Source organism: Mustelus asterias, chromosome 3 (genome assembly GCF_964213995.1).
Source record: "Mustelus asterias chromosome 3, sMusAst1.hap1.1, whole genome shotgun sequence".
In the NCBI taxonomy this organism is placed as follows: domain Eukaryota; kingdom Metazoa; phylum Chordata; class Chondrichthyes; order Carcharhiniformes; family Triakidae; genus Mustelus; species Mustelus asterias.
The window spans coordinates 157,572,469-157,595,238 of NC_135803.1; the positions used below are offsets into that span (position 1 = coordinate 157,572,469).

Sequence of the window (22,770 nt, forward strand, 5' to 3'; positions counted from 1 at the left end):
TTCTGAAGCTAAGCATGTAGGTACAGCAGGCGGTAAAGAAGGCAAATGGTATGTTGGCCTTCATAGTGTGAGGATTCGAGTACAGGAGCAGGGATGTCTTGCTGTAATTATATTGGGCATTAGTGAGGCCACACCTGGAGTATTGAGTGAAGTTTGGTCTCCTTATCTGAGGAAGGATGTTCTTGCTATAGAGAGTGCAGTGAAAGTTTACCAGGCTGACTCCTGGGATGGCGTACTGATGTATGGGGAGAGATTGAGTTGTTAGGATTATATTCATTGGAGTTCTGAAGAATGAGGGGGAGATCTCATAGAAAGCTAACAGGACTAGACAGGGTAGATGCAAGAAGGATGTTTCCGATGGTGGGGGAGTCTAGAACCAGAAATCATAGTCTAAGGATACGGGGTAAACCTTTTAGGACTGAGATGAGGAGAAATTTCCCATAGGGTGGTGAGCCGGCGGAATTCACTACCATAGAAAGTAGTTGAGGCCAAATCATTATATGTTTTCAAGAAGGAATTAGCTCTAGCTCTTGTGGTGAAGGGGATCAGGCTATTGAGTCAGATGATCAGCCATGATCGTGATGAATGGCGATGCAGGCTCGAAGGGACTATTCCTGCCCCTATTTTCTACGTTTCTATGAATGAGCGCAGATCCAACAACAATCAAGAAGCTCGACACTATCCAGGATAAAACAGCTCAATCTATTGGCATCCTGTCCATCACCTTAAACACTCACTCCCTCCGCACCGATGCACAGTGGCAGCAGTGTGCGCTATCTACCAGAGGCACTGCAGCAACCCCCCCAAGGCTTACACGGACTGCAGTGGTTCAAGAAGGTGGTCCACAATTAGCTTCCCAAGAGCAACTAGCAATGGACAATAAATTCTGGCCAAGCAAGCGATCTCTCGTTCCAAGAACAAATTGTGGAAGAAAGAAAGGGGAATTGGGCTGGGATGTGTGTGATGGGGCGGTTGTGTGAATATGAGGGGAGAGTGGTGAGGACAAACCATTACTATCATCATTACTGCAAACAAAATACTCATGTTTTTGAACTGTACTAGGTCAACAATCAGACCTACCTGCTGAATACTGACTGTGGAATTGCTGTGAATCTCCGCCAACTCTTGGTTAAAACTAAGTGGTTTTAGTTCAGTTGGGCAGCATGGTCAGTACAGGCTTGGAGGGCCGAAGGGCCTGTTCCTGTGCTGTAATTTTCTTGTTCTTTGTTCTTTGAATCGAAGAAGAATGGCGCAGCATTTGTTGATGTGAGGCAGATCGCAATGCTCCCCACGAGTTAGATTTATTTTCCTCACTCTTCAACTCAAATACTTGTTGGGAGTGAGAGCTGATAGCTTAATGGGCAATGGGGCATCAGGAACCTCAATGAATGACCAAGAGTCTATTTTAGTTAGCCAGCAAATTCTGGGCAATGATTTTCTTCTGAAGGTTTTCCTGCCCATTGACGATTCACTTCCTGTCCTATTGCGATATTTGAGGTAATCGGCTGTGAGAGAAACAAAACATCTCCTGTGTAAAAACTCCATGTCTGACAGTCACTGAGATGTGAAATCGTTATCAAATATATCGTTCATTGGTTTAGAAAGCACAATTTAATTGTGTGTTCTCTAACCTCTCCGCTGTGTCCACATTTACAGAATTTCCCTTACTGCGCCAATGTGACCTTTCCCAATCCCGGGTCTAGCTTTCCTGTAGCCGCTGTGAGCCAGTTTGGAAATCTGATCTACATTAGATGCGATTTTGTGTCATGGGTCCCACTCGGGACTGAACGGACGTGTCTCCAACTTGTTGCTTACCTGACTCTCCAGGCCTCAGTCAGTTGAGCTTCCCAGTTTGGACTGGTTGTATTCCCAGATCCTGGTGTATAACATGCAGTGTGTTCCAGACCGTCACCCATTCCTCACTGAGACTGTACATTCTGTGGAGGATAAGCAGAATCCAAGCCTGAAGCTTGGGTTCTGAGTATGCATTTATTTTTCAGAACCTACAGCAGCAATATCGCAAATGTTATAATCAATGGATGGATTTGTCTTTCTTGCAGGTCTGTCCAATGTCCACTTGCGGCTGGACCTGGAGGCAGAGTTCCACTTCACCCACCTCATCATGACATTCAAGGTAGGTGTGCAGACGTGCAGTACATGAGGGTTAACTGCACTTTGATGGATCCAGCAAGACGTTGAGTTGTGTTAATGTTCCAACAGCAGCTCAAGGAGGCCAAGCACTAACCTTCTCAAGAGGCGAGTAGAGAATGAGCAGAAAACAGGAGCCTTGGCAGTGATGCCCACACGCTGAGAATGAATTAGAGAAATACTCCCTGCGTGTGTTTCCCAAGAATGATTCTGTGTGGTGTGAGCCACAAAAGCCCAATGGCCCTGGGGTTGACTCCTGGTCTGTGCAAAATTGGCTGATGTCAGCTCATGTAAGAGAAAAGACATTAACGTTGACAATATCACCACTGGCACAAGGAGGCAGAAATAATCCAGGGTTCCTGCTGCCCTGTAACTCCCACCCCACCATATCTCCCTGTGGAAAATGCAAATAGACTGAGCAGAATTTGCCATTTTTTGGCCAGATGTCACCCTGGGCGGTAAAAGTGGACAGTAGCTTGGCGACAGAGTTGGCGGGTTTCTTGCTGTTTTTTAAAACTGATGGACAGTTTGTCCTGAATGGAGAATGACCACTTGGGTTAGTTACCGGTGGCACTGGTCCCACAATGCAATGCTGGCGGGCTCAATCTGTTTGAGCTGACATAGCAAGCAACTTCAGTTCTTAAAAGATTGGGGCGCCCTGTTTAAAGAATAAAAATAGAAATGCCGCACTTCCCCAAACATACCCTTCGTCTGGCTACTGAACGAATTCGCAATCCAACCATTATTCTGTAAATTGAATTGTGTCTTTATATGCCCTGTTTGTGAACAGAATTCCCACTCACCTGAAGGAGGAGCTTAAGGCTCCAAAAGCTTGTGGCTTTTGCTACCAAATAAACCTGTTGGACTTTAACCCGGTGTTGTTAAACTTCTTACTACAGGGGAGGTCCGGGAGGATTGGAGAATAGCCAATGTTGTTCCTTTGTTTAAGAAGGGTAGCAAGAATAATCCAGGTAATTACAGGCCGGTGAGCCTTACATCAGTGGTAGGGAAATTATTGGAGAGGATTCTTCGAGACAGGATTTATTCCCACTTGGAAATAAGTGGACGTATTAGTGAGAGGCAACATGGTTTTGTGAAGGGGAGGTCGTGTCTCACGAACTTGATCGAGTTTTTCGAGGAAGTGACGAAGATGATTGATGAGGGTAGGGCAGTGGATGTTGTCTATATGGACTTCAGTAAGGCCTTTGACAAGGTCCCTCATGGCAGACTGGTGCAGAGTGAAGTCGCATGGGATCAGAGGTGAGCTGGCAAAGTGGATACAAAATTGACTCGGTCAAAGAAGAACAGAGGGTAGCAGTGGAAGGGTGCGTTTCTGAATTGAGGGCTGTGACAAGTGGTGTTCCTCAGGGATCAGTGCTGGGACCTTTGCTGTTTGTAATATTTATAAATGATTTGGAGGAAAATGTAACTGGATTGATTAATAAGTTTGCGGACGACACAAAGGTTGGTGGATTTGCGGATAGTGATGAGGACCATCAGAGGATACAGCAGGATGTAGATCAGTTGGAGACTTGGGCGGAGAGATGGCAGATGGAGTTTAATCCGGACAAATGTGAGGTAATGCATTTTGGAAGGTGTAATACAGATAGGAAATACACAGTAAATGGCAGAACCCTTAAGAGTATTGATAGGCAGAGGGATCTGGGTGTACAGGTACACAGGTCACTGAAAGTGGCAATGCAGATGGAGAAGGTAGTCAAGAAGGCAAACGGCATGCTTGCCTTCATTGGCCGGGGTATTGAGTTTAAAAATTGGCAAGTCATGTTGAAGCTTTATAGAACCTTAGTTAGGCCGCACTTGGAATATAGTGTTCAATTCTGGTCGCCACACTACCAGAAGGATGTGGAGGCTTTGGAGAGGGTACAGAAAAGATTTACCAGGATGTTGCCTGGTATGGAGGGCATTAGCTTTGAGGAGAGGTTGGAGAAACTTGGTTTGTTCTCACTGGAGCGACGGAGGTTGAGGGGAGACCTGATAGAAGTCTACTAGATTATGAGAGGCATGGACAAAGTGGATAGTCAGAAGCTTTTTCCCAGGGTGGAAGAGTCAATTACTGGGGGGCATAGGTTTAAGGTGCGAGGGACAAGGTTTAAAGGAGATGTACGAGGCAGATTTTTTACACAGAGGATGGTGGGTGCCTGGAACGCGTCGCCGGGGGAGGTAGTGGAAGCGAATACGGTAATGACTTTTAAGGGGCGTCTTGACAAGTACATGAATAGGATGGGAATAGAGGGATATGATCCCCGGAAGGGTAGGGGGTTTTAGTTAAGTCAGGCAGCATGGTCGGTGCCGGCTTGGAGGGCCAAAGGGCCTGTTCCTGTGCTGTAATTTTCTTTGTTAATATATAAAAGCCCTTTTGGGGGTCCCAAGAGATTCTCCACCCCGCCGCTGGGAAAATCCTGGCCGCCACCAATGCTCACTTGAATCCTGTGTGGAGAATGACCACTTGTGTTAGTTACCGGTGTCACTGGGAATAGCAAAGAAGAGGAGGAAATGGGAGGGAAAGATTTGAAGGAGAAAGCTGTGTAATTGGTGTTGTCTCTCCACAGACCTTCAGACCGTCTGCCATGCTGATTGAGCGCTCCTCAGATTTTGGCCATACCTGGCAGGTGTATCGGTATTTCAGTTACGATTGTGCCACTGACTTCCCGAATATCTCTCGGGGACCCCTGAGAAAAGTGGATGATGTCATCTGTGAATCGCGCTACTCTGACATTGAGCCTTCCACTGAGGGAGAAGTGAGTAACAAAACAATCGCTTGGTTCTGGACCTGCCTCCCTGCAATGAGGACAGAAACTCGGTGCTGTATTGAGGGAGTGCTGCACTGTTGGAGCTGCTGTGTTTTGGATGAGGTGTAAGTCCACCCTCTCAGATGAATGAGGACAATCCAACAGCCACTGATTGAAGGAGAGCATTGGGAATTCTCCCTGATGTCATTAATTCTACTGTCAATGTCACAGATTTATCTTTACCGTGTTATTTCAATTCCAAAACCATCTCAAACTTTTCCATTTGTAGCATGCTTTTATTGCACTTTTAGTCATTTTATTTTCAATATTTGAGGCAAAAACTTTCCACGGGACTGGGGAGTGAGGTGGGGGAGGTGGGGGGGGGGGAGGGGGGGTGTGGGGAGGCGGGTGTGGTAGGGGGGTGGCGGGTAGGGGGTTGGGTAGTGTGAGGGGTGGGTGGTGGGGGGGGGGGGGGGGGGGGTTCCCTGATCTCTTATTGTAACAACATAGACTGGGGGAGAATCATGACAACATGATTCAAAGGGAGAGGATTCCATAGAGCGAGGGCTCAGGAAGGGGACACGTGTACAGCGAGAGGACTCCATGGGGAGAGGGTCCATGAGGAGGTCAGACCTCAACAAGGGTGAGGAGAGGGACCACTCCTGAGCAAAACAATTTTGACCCAAGCAGTTTCAGTTTGCTTGTTCTCACAGTTTACATTCTGATGAAAGTTGCTGTCTTGCTTTACAGGTGATCTACAGAGTTCTGGACCCAGCCATTCCCATTGCAGACCCCTACAGCCATCAAATCCAGAGTAAGTTCTGTGCTTAGAGCCCCGGTAGTTCTTAGGTAAACAGAGCACACCCAAAAACAGCAGTGACTGATCTTCAAAAGTGAATCATTGCTTGGGATGTCCTCAGGCATGAGAGGAGCAATTCACTCAAAAGCTTTGTTTTTTTTGTAGGAAAGTTTGTTCATTCACACCGGAAGGGCCAGGCCCAAATTCTATCCTCTATATGGTAGCCGGACAGTGTAGCATTGGCTTCGGTAGTGGATAAAGATCAATCAAGAGATCTGTCCTTGACTGAGATCCATTATTAGTGTGTGAATAGTCTGGCAGAGGAATACAGGAGTGGAACAGGTTTGACAGGCTGAAAGACCTATGTTCTTCCATGTTCTTCACACATGAAGACTAGAGTCTCGAGGTAACAGAAAGGTGCACTCCCCAACTGGCATTCAAACCAAGGTGAACCATTCCATATCTGTTGACTCAACCAGATTTTCGTTAATGGGTTGGAGTTCTTCCCTGCCCTTTGCTTATTACTCCCTGCTGAGATACAGTTCCACCTCTAGTATCTTACTAAAGGGATCATCCTTTATCAACAACATACATGTAACATAGGAAAACATCTCCAGGAGCTTCAGCGGATCATTATCAGACAGAATTTGATAGAGTCACATGAGGAAATATTGGGACATGTAACCAAACGTTTGCTCAAAAAGGTAGATTTTAATGAGTGAATTAAAGGAGGAGAGGTGGAGAAATGCAGAAGTTCAGGGAGGGAATTCCAGAGCTCGGGACTTCGGCTGCCACTGTTGGAATGATGGCAATCAGAGATGTACAAGAAACCAGAAGTGGAGGAATGGAGAGATCCCAGATGATTGTACAGTTGGAGAAGATTATAGAAATAGGGAGGGGTGATGGTATGGAGGGATTTGAACATAGGGATGAGAATTTTGAAATCGTGGCTTTACTGGACTGCGAGGCAATGTAGGTAATCACCGTCAGGAGACTGGATGGGTAGAGGCAAGGTGAGGTTAATTATTTAATGCTATCTAGTATGTGGCGACATCACAGCTTGTGTGAAGCAGCCTCTTTCAGTGCCGACTGATGCATGTTATCCATCATTGTACTGTCCTCACTTTGCCTCTCCTATTTCAGGTTTTGTTGGATGATACATGCCATGTTCGATGGTGGAGAAAGAGAGGGATAATCTCCACTCATCTCCCCAATTGGATACCAGATCCATCTGGCGAGATGGAGACCAGTTATATCTATACAGTCCATCATGTCAGCTTCAAAATCAAATCTCCCTCAACCGCTCAGTCTCATTCCAACTCTCCCTCAAATTTTCTCTCAGTTTCTGGGCTGTCCATACCACACATCCAACACTCTGACCGATTCTGCAAATTCCATGTAGTATTAGCGATTCTGTTATGCGGTTAAGAATCTTGCGTGGTTATGTATTCTCTGCTCTGGGTTTTCTCTCCAAAATAAACAATCCCAGGCTTTTCAGCCTTATCTCAATATATCTCCAAAACCTTAAGTCAACTAGCCCTCTCTACATTGCCTCCAGCATTTCATTCCCTTCCACGTTTAGCTTTATCATGGACTGTTAACCAGCCATTCATTCAGTCTCCTGAGAGTGATACTTACTATGGGTAGAACCAACGGAGGGATAATCTAACTTATAAATTAACTTTAACATGTTAATGAAATAGAAAAAGTCAACACTTTTGACAGGTTCTGACATTTAATAGTAATGACTGCAAGTTTTGGGTCTAAAAAGTGTGAATTTTGGGATTCATTTGTCAGGCAGTGTTAGTCCATGCACTGTATAAAATGGTTACATGTTATCCATCTCCCACACATTCAACTTGGGACCTTCCTGGGTGTGTCACTACTGGCAAATTGCCAATGAATCTTTCCACATATGTTGACTGTTCGCCCACTCCTTTCATTCAGAAAAAATGAGTGGAAGAAATCAGTGATTGAGAAAATTACTCTGACCACTAGTGTAACTGACTGATTCCTGTAGGGTCCACGGTTGAAGCTATTGACTGTGTGGTTTCAGTGTTTAATTATATTAAATATAGAGTTGTCTTTATTGAAACTAATAGAATCAGAAGCAATGTGATACAGCCTCTCAGGAGGTGATTCAGTTCATCTTTGCCTGTGTTGGTTCTTGAAGCAAACTACCAGCCAGTTTGGACCACTTACTGCTTTATTCTTAATTTACTGAAGATTTATTGAAGATTACCAACCTGCGTGTGAATTTCACCAAGTTACACACCCTGGGAGATAACCTGCTCGATTCACGCCACGAGATTAAGGAGAAATATTACTACGCCGTGTATGAACTAGTGGTGCGAGGAAACTGCTTCTGCTATGGACATGCCAGTGAATGTGCCCCCATTTCAGGCATCCAAGGAGATATCGAAGGAATGGTACAGTAATTTCTTCACAAGTGTTTATCTGAGATTCCTAAAAGACAGATTGAGAGAACAAAAACTGTCTCGGGTCACACATGGACAACAAACACTTGGTGAAGCACCAGGGGTCAGACAGCAAGCAGCAGAGTCAGATTGGAGGCAGGGAGATTAAGAACAGTAAGTGATAGAGAATTAAGCAGATTCCAGCATTCAATGCCGTGTGTTTATTTATAACCTTGATCACAGCAAAATGTCACAAGGCACTTCATGGGAGCGATTAACAGACAACATTTCCAATTGAGCCACGTAAGCTATGTTAGGACAGGAGACCGATACCTTGCTCAGAAAGCTGGGTTTCAAGGAGCATCTTAAAGAAGGGGAGAGAGGCAGAAGTTTAGAAAGGCAATTCCAGATTTACAGCCTTGGCAACTGAAGGCAGGGCTGCCTAAGGTGGGTGAAGGATTGGGAGATGTGCATTAAAGGCAGTGGCTCAGTTAGAACATTCCAGATTTATCACAAGCTAATGTGTTTTAAAAAAAGAGCAAATTAGCAACTTTAAAACATCGCACTCAGAGTGTAATGTGGATGACTTGGAGGTTACTTAGGTTTGAGAGGGAGGATGATTCTGATCCATTCAGGTGCTTTTTGGTGTAAGGAATTACACCTGTGAGCAAAGATTCAGAGAAATAATAATGATTTATTGTTATTATTCATAAATAGTTAGGAACTGATTGTTATGTGAATATATATCCTGGGGTGACACATTCACTGTCACTTTGCAGTCAGGTGCTGAGTAATAATGTTTGTCTACCAGTCACATGGAAAGCAACTAGAAATATACTCAATGACGCTCCAGCATTTTGAGTCTAAACTCTGATTATTTCTAACTTGTGGGAAGCAGAAGACATTTTTTAAAATTATGTTTACAGTAAAATCGCCTGTTGTGATGAGGAACATATTAAATGAGCACTTCTGGGTCTGGTGAGTATGCTGTAAGATTGAGGATGGCAGAAAGTATAGCCAGATGCTTTCCATGCCCAGGCAGTGTGTTATAACAAGCGGATTTCATAGAAATTTTATAGAAACCCGACAGTGCAGAAGGAGGCCATTCGGCCCATCGAGTCTGCACCGACCACAATCCCACCCAGGCCCTACCCCCATATATTTACCCGCTAATCCCTCTAACCTACGCATCTTAGGATTCTAAGGGGCAATTTTTAACCTGGCCAATCAACCTAACCCGCACATCTTTGGACTGTGGGAGGAAACCGGAGCACCCGGAGGAAACCCACGCAGACACGAGGAGAATGTGCAAACTTGACACAGACAGTGACCCGAGCCGGGAATCGAACCCAGGACCCTGGAGCTGTGAAGCAGCAGTGCTAACCACTGTGCTACCGTGCCGCCCCAGGATGAGCCTGGAATTGATACTGTATTGTTTGGTTGTGTAAATGGCTGTTTTCCATCGTGTGGCAGGTTCATGGCAGGTGTGTGTGCAATCACAATACGAATGGGTTAAACTGTGAGAAGTGTGATGACTTCTACAATGAGCTGCCCTGGAGACCAGCTGAGGGCCGGAACACCAACGCATGTAAACGTAAGTGTAAGCAGTGATTTCAGATCCAGGAGCTGACGGGAAAATGCATTGGTCTGATTGAAAACATATTGGAAAATCTTTAGGATGGCCTGCATCATACAGCCTTAAAAGAAATGGCTGCAGAGATAGTAGAGGCTTTGATTATAATCTTCCAAAATGCTTGGATTCTGGAAGGGTCCCCAACAAATTGGAAAACAGCTAATGTTCAAAATTCAAAAAAGGAACAAAAACAGAAAATGCTGAAAAACCTCAGCAGGTCTGACAGCATCTAGGGAGAGAGAATAGAGCCAATGTTTCGAGTCTGGTTTTGTGAACGGGAGAACATTGCTTTCCTCATTTCCTACTTCATCCCTGTACTTTCTATACTCCTCTAGACTCTCTATAGTATTAAACTTATTGTTACTGTCATAAACTTTCTTTTTTTGCTTTATCTTGGCCTGTATGCTTCTGGTAAGCCGGGGGCTCTAGATTTGGAAGTACCATCCTTTATTTTTGTGGGTATATGTCTACATTGTGCATGTAGAATTTCAGCTTCAAATGCCTCCCACTGCTTTGACACAGTTCTTCCTTCTAATAGCTCATGTCCTTTATGGAAGGAAATAGACTGGAAAGTGCTTAGAGCTGGGGGTCCGGACGGGGAGGAATTTGTAAAATGCGTACTGGAAGGTTCTTTGGAACAGTATGTAGATAGCCCGACTAGAGAGGGGGCTGTACTGGACCTAGTTCTGGGAAATGAGCCCGGTCAGGTCGTCAAAATTTCGGTAGGGGAACATGTGGCAAATAGTGACCACAACTCTGTTAACTTTAGGATAGTAATGGACAAGGACGAGTGTTGTCCTAAGGGTAGGGTGCTAAATTGGGGGAAGGCGAACTATAGCCGGATTAGGCAGGAATTGGTGGCCGTTGATTGGGAGAGGCTGTTCGGAGGTAAGTCCACGTCTGGCATGTGGGAGTCTTTTAAGGAACAGTTGATAAGGCTGCAGGACAGGCATGTGCCTGTAAAAAGGAAGGATAGGAAAGGTAGGATTCGAGAGCCGTGGATAACCAGAGAAATTGAGGATCTGATCAAAAATAAAAGAGAGGCGTACGTTAGGTCCAGGCAACTGAAAACAGATGCAGCTCTGGAGGAATACAGAGAGAGTAGGAAAGAACTCAAACGGGGAATTAGAAGGGCAAAAAGAGGTCACAAAATGTTCTTGGCAGACAGGATTAAGGAGAATCCTAAGGCATTTTATTCATATGTTAGGAACAAAAGAGTTGTCAGGGAAAAAGTCGGACCTCTCGGGGACAAAGGAGGGGAATTATGCTTAGAACCCAAGGGAATAGGGGAGATCCTAAATGAATACTTTGCATCGGTATTCACAAAGGAGAGGGACTTGTTGACTGGGAGTGTCTCAGAGGGAGGTGTTGACCTGTTAGAGAGAATCTCTATTACAAGGGAGGAAGTGTTAGGTTTTTTAGGTAACATTAAAACTGACAAATCCCCAGGGCCTGATGGCATCTATCCTAGACTGCTCAGGGAGACAAGAGATGAAATTGCTGGGCCTCTGACGGAAATCTTTGTCTCTCCATTGGACACAGGTGAGGTCCCTGAGGATTGGAGGATAGCGAATGTGGTACCGTTATTTAAGAAGGGTAGCAGGGATAACTCGGGTAATTATAGGCCAGTGAGCTTGACGTCCGTGGTAGGGAAGTTGTTGGAGAGGATTCTTAGAGACAGGATGTATGCGCATTTAGAATGGAACAATCTCATTAGTGACAGACAGCATGGTTTTGTAAGAGGGAGGTCGTGCCTTACAAATTTGGTGGAGTTTTTTGAAGAAGTGACAAAACCGGTTGACGAAGGAAGGGCCATGGATGTCGTCTATATGGGTTTCAGTAAGGCATTTGACAAAGTCCCACATGGCAGGTTGGTTAAGAAGGTTAAAGCTCATGGGATACAAGGAGAGGTGGCTGGATGGGTAGAGAACTGGCTTGGCCATAGGAGACAGAGGGTAGCAGTCGAAGGGTCTTTTTCCGGCTGGAGGTCTGTGACCAGTGGTGTTCCACAGGGCTCTGTACTGGGACCTCTGCTATTTGTGATATATATAAATGATATGGAAGAAGGTGTAACTGGTGTTATCAGCAAGTTTGCGGATGACACGAAGTTGGCTGGACTTGCGGATAGCGATGAACATTGTCGGACAATACAGCAGGATATAGATAGGCTGGAAAATTGGGCGGAGAAATGACAGATGGAATTTAATCCAGATAAATGCGAAGTGATGCATTTTGGAAGAACTAATGTAGGGGGGAGTTATACAATAAATGGCAGAGCCATCAAGAGTATAGAAACACAGAGGGACCTAGGTGTGCAAGTCCACAAATCCTTGAAGGTGGCAGCACAGGTGGAGAAGGTGGTGAAGAAGGCATATGGTATGCTTGCCTTTATAGGACGGGGTATAGAGTATAAAAGCTGGAGTCTGCTGTTGCAGCTGTATAGAACGCTGATTAGGCCACAATTGGAGTACGGTGTCCAGTTCTGGTCGCCGCACTACCAGAAGGACGTGGAGGCATTGGAGAGAGTGCAGTCAAGGTTTACCAGGATGTTGCCTGGTATGGAGAGTCTTAGCTATGAGGAGAGATTGGGTAAACTGGGCTTGTTCTCCCTGGAAAGACGGAGAATGAGGGGAGATCTAATAGAGGTGTACAAGATTATGAAGGGGATAGATAGGGTGAATGGTGGGAAGCTTTTTCCCAGATCAGAAGTGACGATCATGAGGGGTCACGGGCTCAAGGTGAGAGGGGCGAGGTATAGCTCAGATATCAGAGGGACGTTTTTTACACAGAGAGCGGTGGGGGCCTGGAATGCGCTGCCAAGTAGGGTGGTGGAGGCAGACACGCTGGCATCGTTAAGACTTACCTGGATAGTCACATGCACAGTCTGGGAATGGAGGGATACAAACGAATGGTCTAGTTGGACCAGTGAGCGGCACAGGCTTGGAGGGCCGAAGGGCCTGTTTCCTGTGCTGTACTGTTCTTTGTTCTTTGAAATCTGCCATCCTAACCTGGTCTGGCCTACATGTGACTCCAGGCTCTCAGCAATGTGGTTGACTCGTAACTGCTCTCTGAAGTGGCCAAGCAAGCCACTCCCTTCAGATTTGGCCTTGCCAGTGATGCCCACATTTCATTAAGAATTTTTTAAAATGAGGCTGAATGGCTCTTTTTCTGCTGGCTGCTTCTGTGCCTTAAATTTCCTGACTTTCTATCAGGCAAGTGTAGCTCGGCAGAACAGAGATTTCTCAAAGCTGACAGATTAGTTGGTAGTAATGGCCTTTTTCTGTTCCTGAAACTTGTTTATTCTTTAAAAAGCTCCTTCTCGTGGCTTCTCCCAATCTTTCAGGCACGTATAGTTCTGGGTGGAGTGAAGTCAACATGACTCACAATGAGAGATTTCCCCAGGGTTTGCTCTCGAGCCTGCCTGCAGTTGGTGTTTATATCAAGAACTGTATATTAGCGAGTGCTAAGCTGAATTTTTTTCCAGCTGGGGTCAGCAGGAGATCTCCTTCTGCTACCTCTGTTATTCTGATACAAATGACCAAGTTCTCTCAGCCCTAAGATCCAGCATTAAGAGATTACATAGAATCATGCAGCACGGAAGGAGGCCATTCAACCCATCTTTGAAAAATCTGTCCAATTTAGTTTTATGCCCCAACTTTTTCCCCATAATTCCATTAACAAATGTTCTTTAAGTCCTTGCCCAAAATGTCGTTTGAAAGTCCCCATGGAATCTAATTCTACCATCCTTTAAATAAGACATTCCCAATCTGAACAAGTCTCTGGATGGAATTCCGCACCCCCCCCTCCCCCCCGCCTCCCCCCCGCCTCCCCCCCCCCCTCCCCCCCGCCTCCCCCGGTGTGACATGTTTTGCAGTGTTGGAGGTGGCCTGCCATTGGCCGGTGGCAGGATCTTTCAGTCTCACCGGTGTCAACGGGTCTTCCCAATGTTCACGCTTTCCCTGACGGCGATGGGTTGCAGTCAGCCAGACTGGAAGATCCCCGCTGGCGGAAACAGCCGGAAAATTTCGGCTGCTGTTTGGTGGAACTTCTCTTTTTTTCCATGCTGATTATTTTGCTAACTATTTTAAATAAGAATATAAGAAATGCAAGCAGGAGAAGGACAATTTTGTCTTTCAAGCCTATTCTAGCAACTGATCTGACCATGTTGATCTTCTATATCAATCCTCCCTTCCCACACTTAGCTCTATAAACCTTAATCCGATATCTTATTTGCAGAATTGGGGCTTTTCTCCTGAATTCTATCACACATTTAATTGTGTGTTATTGCAGCAAGAGATCAGAACAGGGATTTCTTTACCCCTCACTGACAGTCAGGCTGTTTTTTTTAAAGGGCTGGGGCTTGAAATAACTTCACAACTTGACAGTTCAACAGATCTTATTCACCTTTCAACAGTACTTAAGTCTACTCTGAAAATCAACTCCCCGACACTTTTGGTTAAGGCCCTTGCTACAATGAAAATAGGGTATTTTGCACTTAGTGTTACGTTCAAATGGCCCTGTTGAGTTTGGGTTTCCCTCTTGCGTAAGTCATATCCCACCCCTTTTTCCCTACTGGGAAAATAGTATTTGTTGGAAATGGGGGCAGAAATAAGGGTCCTACATGCCATTTTGGAAGGTCCACCAAGTCTCCACTACTCTGCTAAAATTTGGGCCATCATGATTGCTGTCTTCCAATCCATAGGGACTGTTCCAGAATTGAGGAAATTCTGGAAGATCAAAACCAGTGTCTCTCAGTAATTACTTCTTTTAAAATCATAAGATGTAAGCCATTAGATCCGTGGATTTGTCAACTTTAAGAATTGTTAACTTTTCCAATGCTATTTGTCCCAGACACTGGTGAGCTATTTCAAAATGTTATGGTTTTAAAAGATGACAAACTACATGATTATCTTTCTTGAGATTAAAGGTAATGCTTCACACAATTAAACCAACTGCACAGTAATATCACACAGACTAATCACTTCAGTAATTCTGTCATTTTGCCACAACATCCCTCATTAACCCTTTCTGACATAGGTCTCCAGCATTCACCAAGATGTACAGGGGCAGGGATGTGATGTTATAATTATACAGGGCCTTGGTGAGGCCACACCGAGAGTATTGTGTGCAGTTTTGGTCTCCTTTTCTGAGGAAGGATGTTCTTGCTCTCGAGGGAGTGCAGCGAAGGTTTACCAGGCTGATTCCGGGGATGGCGGGAACTAATGTATGAGGAGAGATTGACTAGGTTAAGATTGTTTTCACTGGAGTTCAGACGAATGAGGGGGGGAATCTCATAGAGACTTATAAAATTCTAACAGGACTAGACAGGGTAGATGCAGGGAGGATGTTCCCAATGGTGGGGGGAGTCCAGAACCAGGGATCACAGTCTGAGGATTCAGGGTGGATCATTTAGGACGGAGGTGAGGAGACATTTCTTCACCCAAAAAGTTGTGAGCCTCTGGAATTCATTACCACAGAAAGTAGTTGATGCCAAAACACTGAATGTATTCAAGAGGCGGCTGGATATAGCACTTGGGGCGAATGGGATCAAAGGTTACGGGTAGAAAACAGGATTAGGCTATTGAGTTGGACGATCAGCCATGATGGTGATGAATGGCGGAGCAGGCTCGAAGGGCCGAATGGCCTCCTCCTATCTTCTATGTTTCTACGTTAGGAGTTACTTGATGTGAGTAGATATGAGTGTAACTCATGTGAAATTGACACTCTCGTTGCCCCCACTCCATTGTGACTGACCCCTGTCTGTGCCTATTTTTTACCAGCTCTGGGGTGGTGGGAGTAGAGAAGCAGGTTAAAATCAGAAACATTGTCACGTTATTAAGGTTGTCCCATGGTGGAAATGTCCTCTTGTTATTCAGCTGATTATTAAAGTCTGTTATAAATAAAGACCGGCTGATTTTTAACAAACGTATGCAGAGTCCATGAAGAGTTTTTCAGATTTCTGAGAAATGTGATGAAGTGTGACATCCCAGGCTGGAGTTTCCTAATCTTTAACCAATCTTCTTTATTTCCAGGGTGTAATTGTAACAATCACTCTCGGAGGTGTCACTTCGATATGGCAGTGTACCTAGCCACAGGTAACGTGAGTGGAGGGGTGTGCGATGATTGCCACCACAACACGATGGGCAAGAACTGCGAAATGTGCAAACCCTTTTATTACCAGGACCCATCCAGAGACATTCGGGACCCCAGAGTCTGTGTTCGTGAGTATTGAAGGGGCTTAACAGTGGGGAAACTGCATCAGTGGAGAAAGGGAACAATGTCACTGAGACCTGACCAGTTTAAAGCAAACACGGAGGAATATTGCCGATCCAGGGGTCAAAATGATCCATCCAATTGCTTTTATTTTAATATTCAGACCTCAGTTCAGAAGCTGTCAGGGAAGGTAGTGAGGCTGATATGTGGCAGCAGGAAATGTTGCAGTTATCTGCAGGTGGGGAGCGATGGAAATATCTCCAGCAAGCTAAGTGAGGACAGGGACAGAGAGAGATCAATGGCAGAATGAATTCCTCTGAGCCCGACAATGGGAATCGGGAAAATTATCCACTGGTTGGAGTCACTCCTGGCATAAAGATAGATGGCTGTAGTTGTTGGAGGTCATCTCAGCTCCAGGACGTTGCTGCAGGAGTTCCTCAGCGTAGCATCCTAGGCAAATTAGGCCTTTATTCTCTCGAATTCAGAAGGTTGAGGGGTGATCTGATAGAAGTCTAAAAAGATTTTCAGGGAAGGACAGTGGGGGGGAAGGGAAAGGATAAACTGTTTCCACTGGTTGAAGGCCCAGAACCAGGGGCCATAATCTAAAAGTTAGGTCTAAGCTGTTCAGGAGAGATGTTGGAAACACTGTGGGAGGCTAGGGAGGAAATTGCGGGTCCCCTTGCCGAGATATTTGAATCATCGATAGTCACGGGTGAGGTGCCTGAAGATTGGAGAGTGGCAAATGTTGTGCCTTTGTTTAAAAAGGGCTGCAGGGAAAAGCCTGGGAACTACAAGCCAGTGAGCCTCACATCTGTGGTGGGTAAATTGTTGGGTATTTTGAGAGACAGGATCTACAGACATTTAGAGACGTAAGGACTGATTAGGGACAGTCAGCATGGCTTTGTGAGTGGAAAATCATGTCTCATAAATTTGATTGAGTTTTTTGAAGGGGTTACCAAGAAGGTAGATGAGGGCAGTGCAGTTGATGTTGTCTACGTGGACTTTAGCAAAGCCTTTGACAAGGTACCGCATGGTAAGTTGTTGCATGAGGTTAAATCTCACGGGATCCAGGGTAAGGTATCTAAATGGATACAAAATTGACTTCTTGACAGAAGCCAGAGGGTGGTTGTAGAGGGTTGTTTTTCAAACTGGAGGCCTGTGACCAGCGGTGTGCCTCAGGGATCAGTGCTGGGTCCACTGTTATTTGTCATTTATATTAATGATTTGGATGAGAATACAGGAGGCATGGTTAGTAAGTTTGCAGATGACACCAAGATTGATGGCATAGTGGACAGTGAAGAAAGTTATCTCCGATTGCAACGGGATCTTGATCAATTGGGCCAGTGGGCGGACGAATGGCAGATGGAGTTTAATTTAGACAAATGCGAGGTGATGCATTTTGCTAGATTGAACCAGGGCAGGACTTACTCAGTTGATGGTAGGACATTGGGGAGAGTCAAAAACAAAGAGATCTAGGAGTACATGTTCATACCTCCTTGAAAGTGGAGTCACAGGTGGACAGAGTGGTGAAGAAGGCATTCGGCATGCTTGGTTTCATCGGTCAGAACATTGAATACAGGAGTTGGGACGTCTTGTTGAAGTTGTACAAGACATTGGTAAGGCCACACTTGGAATACTGTGTGCAATTCTGGTCACCCTATTATAGAAAGGATATTATTAAACTAGAAAGAGTGCAGAAAAGATTTACTAGGATGCTACCGGGACTTGATGGTTTGAGTTATAAGGAGAGGCTGGATAGACTGGGACTTTTTTCTCTGGAGCGTGGAAGGCTGAGGGGTGATCTTATGGAAGTCTATAAAATAATGAGGGGCACAGATCAGCTAGATAGTCAATATCTCTTCCCAAAGGTAGGGGAGTCTCAAACTAGAGGGCATAGGTTTAAGGTGAGAGGGGAGAGGTACAAAAGTGTCCAGAGGGGCAATTGTTTCACACAGAGGTCGTAGTAGTAGAGGCGGGTTAAAAAGCACTTAGATAGTTACATGGATAAGATGGGTATAGAGGGATATGGGCCAAATGTGGGCAATTGGGATTAGCTTAGGGGTTTAAAAAAAAAGGGCGGCATGGACAAGTTGGGCCGAAGGGCCTGTCTTCATGCAGCAAATCTCTGTGACTCTATAGGTCTGGCAGCATCTGCGGAGAGAGAAACAGAGCTGACATTTCAAATCCATATGACTCTTACACAGAACTGAAGAGGCAGGAAAATCTGAGTGATTATAGAGTTGGAGAGGGGGTGGAGAAGGTGGAGCAGAATAGAAGGTCAGGGATAGGTGGGAGCGAAGGAGAGGTTGACAAAAATGTCATGGACACGAGACAATGGCAGCATTAAAGACTAAAGAAGGTGCTGAGAGTGGCAGAAAGATAAGATATCAGAATGTGCTTGTAGGAGAACAAAAGATCAGTGCTCAGTGAGAAAAAGTAAAGGACAAGTGACAGATGTCCCTGTGGGGGAGGGGAGGGTTTGTATTGGGGCAAACAAAGTGAACCAAAGAAACCAAAGTGGGACCAGTCAGTTTAATGTCTGTTGTTGGGAAATTGTTGGAATCCCTTGTTAAGTAAGCAGTAACAGGACATTTAGAAAGTCAAAACGCAATCCATCGGAGTCCGCATGGTTTTCTGAAGGGTAAACCATGTTTAACAAATTCGCTCGAGTTCTTTGAATTAAAGTGGATAATGGGGATCCTGTAGATGTAGTATATCTGGACTTCAGGAAGGTGTCTGATAAAGTGCCGCACACAAGGTTAATACACAAGGTAGGATCATGTGGAGTTCGGGGTAATTTAGTAGCTTGGATAGAGGATTGGCTAACTGACAGAAGGCAGAGGGTTGGGGTAAATGGGTCTTTTATAGGTTGACGAGATGTAACTAGTGGAGTGCCACAGGGTTCGGTCCTTGGGTCCCCAATCTATATTAATCACTTGGATTCAGGGATAGAAGGCACTATAGCCAAATTTGCAGATGATGCTAAAATAGGTGGAAACAAGTTACAATGAGGAAACGAGAAATTTACTAATGGGTATGGATATGTTAGGTGAGTGGGCCATCATTTGACAGATGGAATTTAATATGGATAAGTGTGAGGTCATCCATTTTGGTCAGATGAATAAAAAGGCGATTTATTATCTAAATGGAGAGAAACTTCAAAATGCTTTGATGCAGAGGGATCTGGGTGTCCTCAAGCATGAACCGTAGAAAGTTGGTTGCAGGTGCAGCAGGTAATAAGGAAGGCAGTTGGAATTTTGGCATTAATTGCGAAAAGAATAGAGCATAGAAGTGGGATGGCAGAGTGGCACAGTGGGTTAGCACTGCTGCCTCACAGCACCAGGGACCCGAGTTCAATTCCCAGCTTGGGTCACTGTGTGTGCAGAGTCTGCATGTTCTCCCCGTGTCTGCGTGGGTTTCCTCCGGGTGCTCCGCTTTCCTCCCACAGCTCCAAAGATGTGCGGGTTAGGTTGATTGGCCATGCTAAATTGCCCCTTAGTGTCAGGGGGACTAGGTAGGGTAAATGCATGGGGTTATGGGGACAAGGCCTGGGTGGGATTTGTGGTCAGTGCAGGCTCAATGGGCCGAATGGCCTCCTTCTGCACTGTAGGATTCTCTGATTCTACTTCTACACACAGAGAGTGGAGGAGGTTTGGAACTCTCTTCCACAAATGGCAGTGGATGCTGGTTCAATTGTTGTCAGCTGCTTCACCAATGATCTTCCTTCCATTATAAGGTCAGAAGTGGGGATATTCACTGAAGACTGCACAATGTTCAGCACCATCTGTGACTCATGGGAACATAAGAACAGGAGTAGGCCATTTAGCACACTCCGCCATTCAATAAAATCACGGCTGATCTGTGGCCTAACTCCATCTACCTGCCCTAGGCCCATATCCCTTGATACCCCTGCTCAATTAAAATGTGTCTATCTCAGACTGAAACCTAACAATTGAACCAGCATCCACTGGCATTTGAGGAAGAGAGTTCCAAACCTCCTCCACTCTCTGTGTGTAGAAGTGTTTCTAACATCTGTCCTGAATGGCTAGACCCTAATTTTTAGATCATGGACCTAGGTTCTAGAACCTAGGTTCTAGGCCTTCAACCAGTGGAAACAGTTTATCCTCCCCGCCTACCCGTCCTTCCCTGAAAATCTTTTGTAGACTTCTATCAAATCACCCCTCAACTTTCTGAATTTGAGAGAATAAAGGCCTAATTTGTCTAATCTCTCCTTGTAACTTAACCTCTAAAGCCAACATATCATTCTTTGAAACCTGCACTGAACTCCCTCCAGGGCTAAAACATCCGTCCTAAGGTGTGGTGCCCATAACTGCCCACAGTGTTCGAAGTGATGTCCAACTAGGGTTTTGTCCAACTGCAGCATAACATCTGCATCCCTCTACTGCAGCCCTTTAGAAATGAAGGCCAGCATTCCATTGGCCTTCTTGACTAAATTCTGCACCTGTTTGTGGCATACTAAGGAATTATGCACCTGAACCCCCAAATCTCATTGGACATCCATTGAACTTAACTTTGTGTCTTCTAAAAATATCCTGACCTATCCTTTTTTGATCTAAAATGGATAACCTCATACTTATTTATATTAAAATCCATTTGCAGCTTGACCTATTCACACAATTTATCAATATCCTAGTCATAGAGGTTTACAGCATGGAAACAGGCCCTTCGGCCCAACTTGTCCATGCCGCCCTTTTTTTTTAAACCCCTAAGCTAGCCCAATTGCCCGCATTTGGTCCATACTCCTCTATACCTATCTTACCCATGTAACTGTCTAAATGTCTAAATCCTGTTATAGTTTTATGCTGTTCTCAACACTATCTGCAGTATTGCCCAATATTGTGTCATCTGCAAATTTGGATATTTTACTTTTTATGCCATTATCCAAGTCGTTAATGAATATTATAAATAGTTGAGGCTCCAAGATAGATCCCTGTGGGACACCACTATTCACAGCCTCTCAAATTGAGGACTTACCCATTACTACAGTTCTCTGCTTCCTGTTGCTCAGTTTCCTATCCATGTCAGCCACCTAGCTTCAATTCCATGGGTTTCCACCTTGGCTAACAATCTCTTGTGCGGGACTTTATCAAAAGCCTTCAGGAAGTCCATAGAAACAACATCCATTGACATTCCTCTGTCCACTGTCTTTGTCACCTCTTCAAAGAATTCTATGCGGTTTGTCAGACATGACCTACCCTTCATGAATCCATGCTGACTCTCCCGATTAACTGAAATTTCTCGAGATGATCAGTTACCCTATTCTTGATCAATGACTCCAACAATTTCCCCATCACTCCTCACACATGAAGCAGTCCATGTTCAAATGCAGCAAAACCTGGACAATATCCAGGCTTGGGCTGATAAGTGGCAAATAATATTCACGCCACAAAGTGCCAGGCAATGACCATCTCCAACAAGAGAGAATCTAACCACTCTGAGATCAATGGCATTACTGTCCCTGAATCGCCCACTATCAACCTCCAGGGGTCGCCATTGACCAGAAACTGAACAGAACCAGTCTATAAACAGTGTGGATCAAGAGCAGGTCAGATTCTGGGAATAACTGACCCCCAGCAGCCACCATCCATAAGCCACAAGTCAGGAGTGTGATGGAATACTCCCCACTTGCCTGGATGGTGAGGCTCCAACAACACTCGAGAAGCTCAACACCATCCAGGGCAAAACAACCCTCTTGATTGGCACCCCATCCACCACTTTAAACATTCACTCCCTCCACTTCAACGTACAGTGGCAGCTGTAGGCACCATCGCAAGATGGCTGTGGGAGTTAATGGCTGCAGAATTCCCGACCTTGCCCCGCTCTTATGGCCAAAGTGTTTACAGGGCTGGTGCAGTTCAGTTTCTGGTTACTGATAGCCCCCAGGATGTTGATAGTGGGGCATGGGGAAGCTGGAGAAACCAGAGACCAACATTTCTTTGGCAGGGTTAACATTGTTGTTGCAGTGAAACACAGAAGGATGTGATCAGGAGGGCAGATGCGAGAGAAAACATACCAGAGGATTGTATCCTGTCCATGAGTGAGAGAGGAGGATTTTCTGGCTCCTGTAGTGGACACCAGGTAGTGCAGCTGGCCGGAAGAAACCCTTCCAAAGGGAAGTTGGCGCTGTCTTGATGATGAACTGTGTGAGTGAATGAGAAACACGTCGCTGGCCTGTCCAATCCTCACAGCTGCAAGTGAAAGTTTCCAATAACAAGGAAGAAAAACTATTTTCATCATCATTGGCCAATCAGCCACCCTCCATTTTCAGCCAACCAAAAGTGGCTGCAGAGGTCATAACATTGGTGAGCAAATGTTGAAGGAATAGAGTGGGAGAGTAGCTGGAGCAGAGGGTTAGGAATAACTTCTGTCTTTTGGGACTTTGTTCACATACACCTTTGACTAATGGTTAAAATATCACCTGTTGGTCAATTTGGAGCAGTCCAAGTTCATCGACATTAATTCCCAATGAACAACTCCCTCTCATGCGCTCAGTGAAGACACTGGAGATAAAAACATTTATACTTTCATGTGTGCTTTTGCCTGTAAATACATCTTTCATTGGAACAGGAGGAGGCCATTCAGCCACACAGCCTGTTTCAACATTCAATGACATAGAGTCATAGAGGTTTACAGCATGGAAACAGGCCCTTCGGCCCAACTTGTCCATGCCCCCCTTTTTTTTAAACCCCTAAGCTAGTCCCAATTACCTGCATTTGGCCCACATCCCTTGATACCCATCTTACCCATGTAACTATCTAAACACTTTTTAAAAGAGAAAATTGTACCCGC

General features: G+C 45.2%; 1 protein-coding gene across 3 annotated transcripts in view; it reads left to right on the plus strand.

Moving 5' to 3' along the window:
• The window catches only part of LOC144491758 (laminin subunit beta-2-like), a 138,843-nt gene that overhangs the window by 28,701 nt on the left and 87,372 nt on the right, over positions 1-22,770 (plus strand). For all 3 annotated transcript variants that reach the window (XM_078210013.1, XM_078210015.1, XM_078210014.1), the window contains exons 4-9: positions 2,061-2,134; positions 4,719-4,907; positions 5,649-5,712; positions 7,924-8,126; positions 9,588-9,708; positions 15,780-15,968. In XM_078210013.1, the coding sequence (XP_078066139.1) occupies positions 2,061-2,134; positions 4,719-4,907; positions 5,649-5,712; positions 7,924-8,126; positions 9,588-9,708; positions 15,780-15,968 (840 nt within the window). The remainder of the gene's footprint in view (positions 1-2,060; positions 2,135-4,718; positions 4,908-5,648; positions 5,713-7,923; positions 8,127-9,587; positions 9,709-15,779; positions 15,969-22,770) is intronic.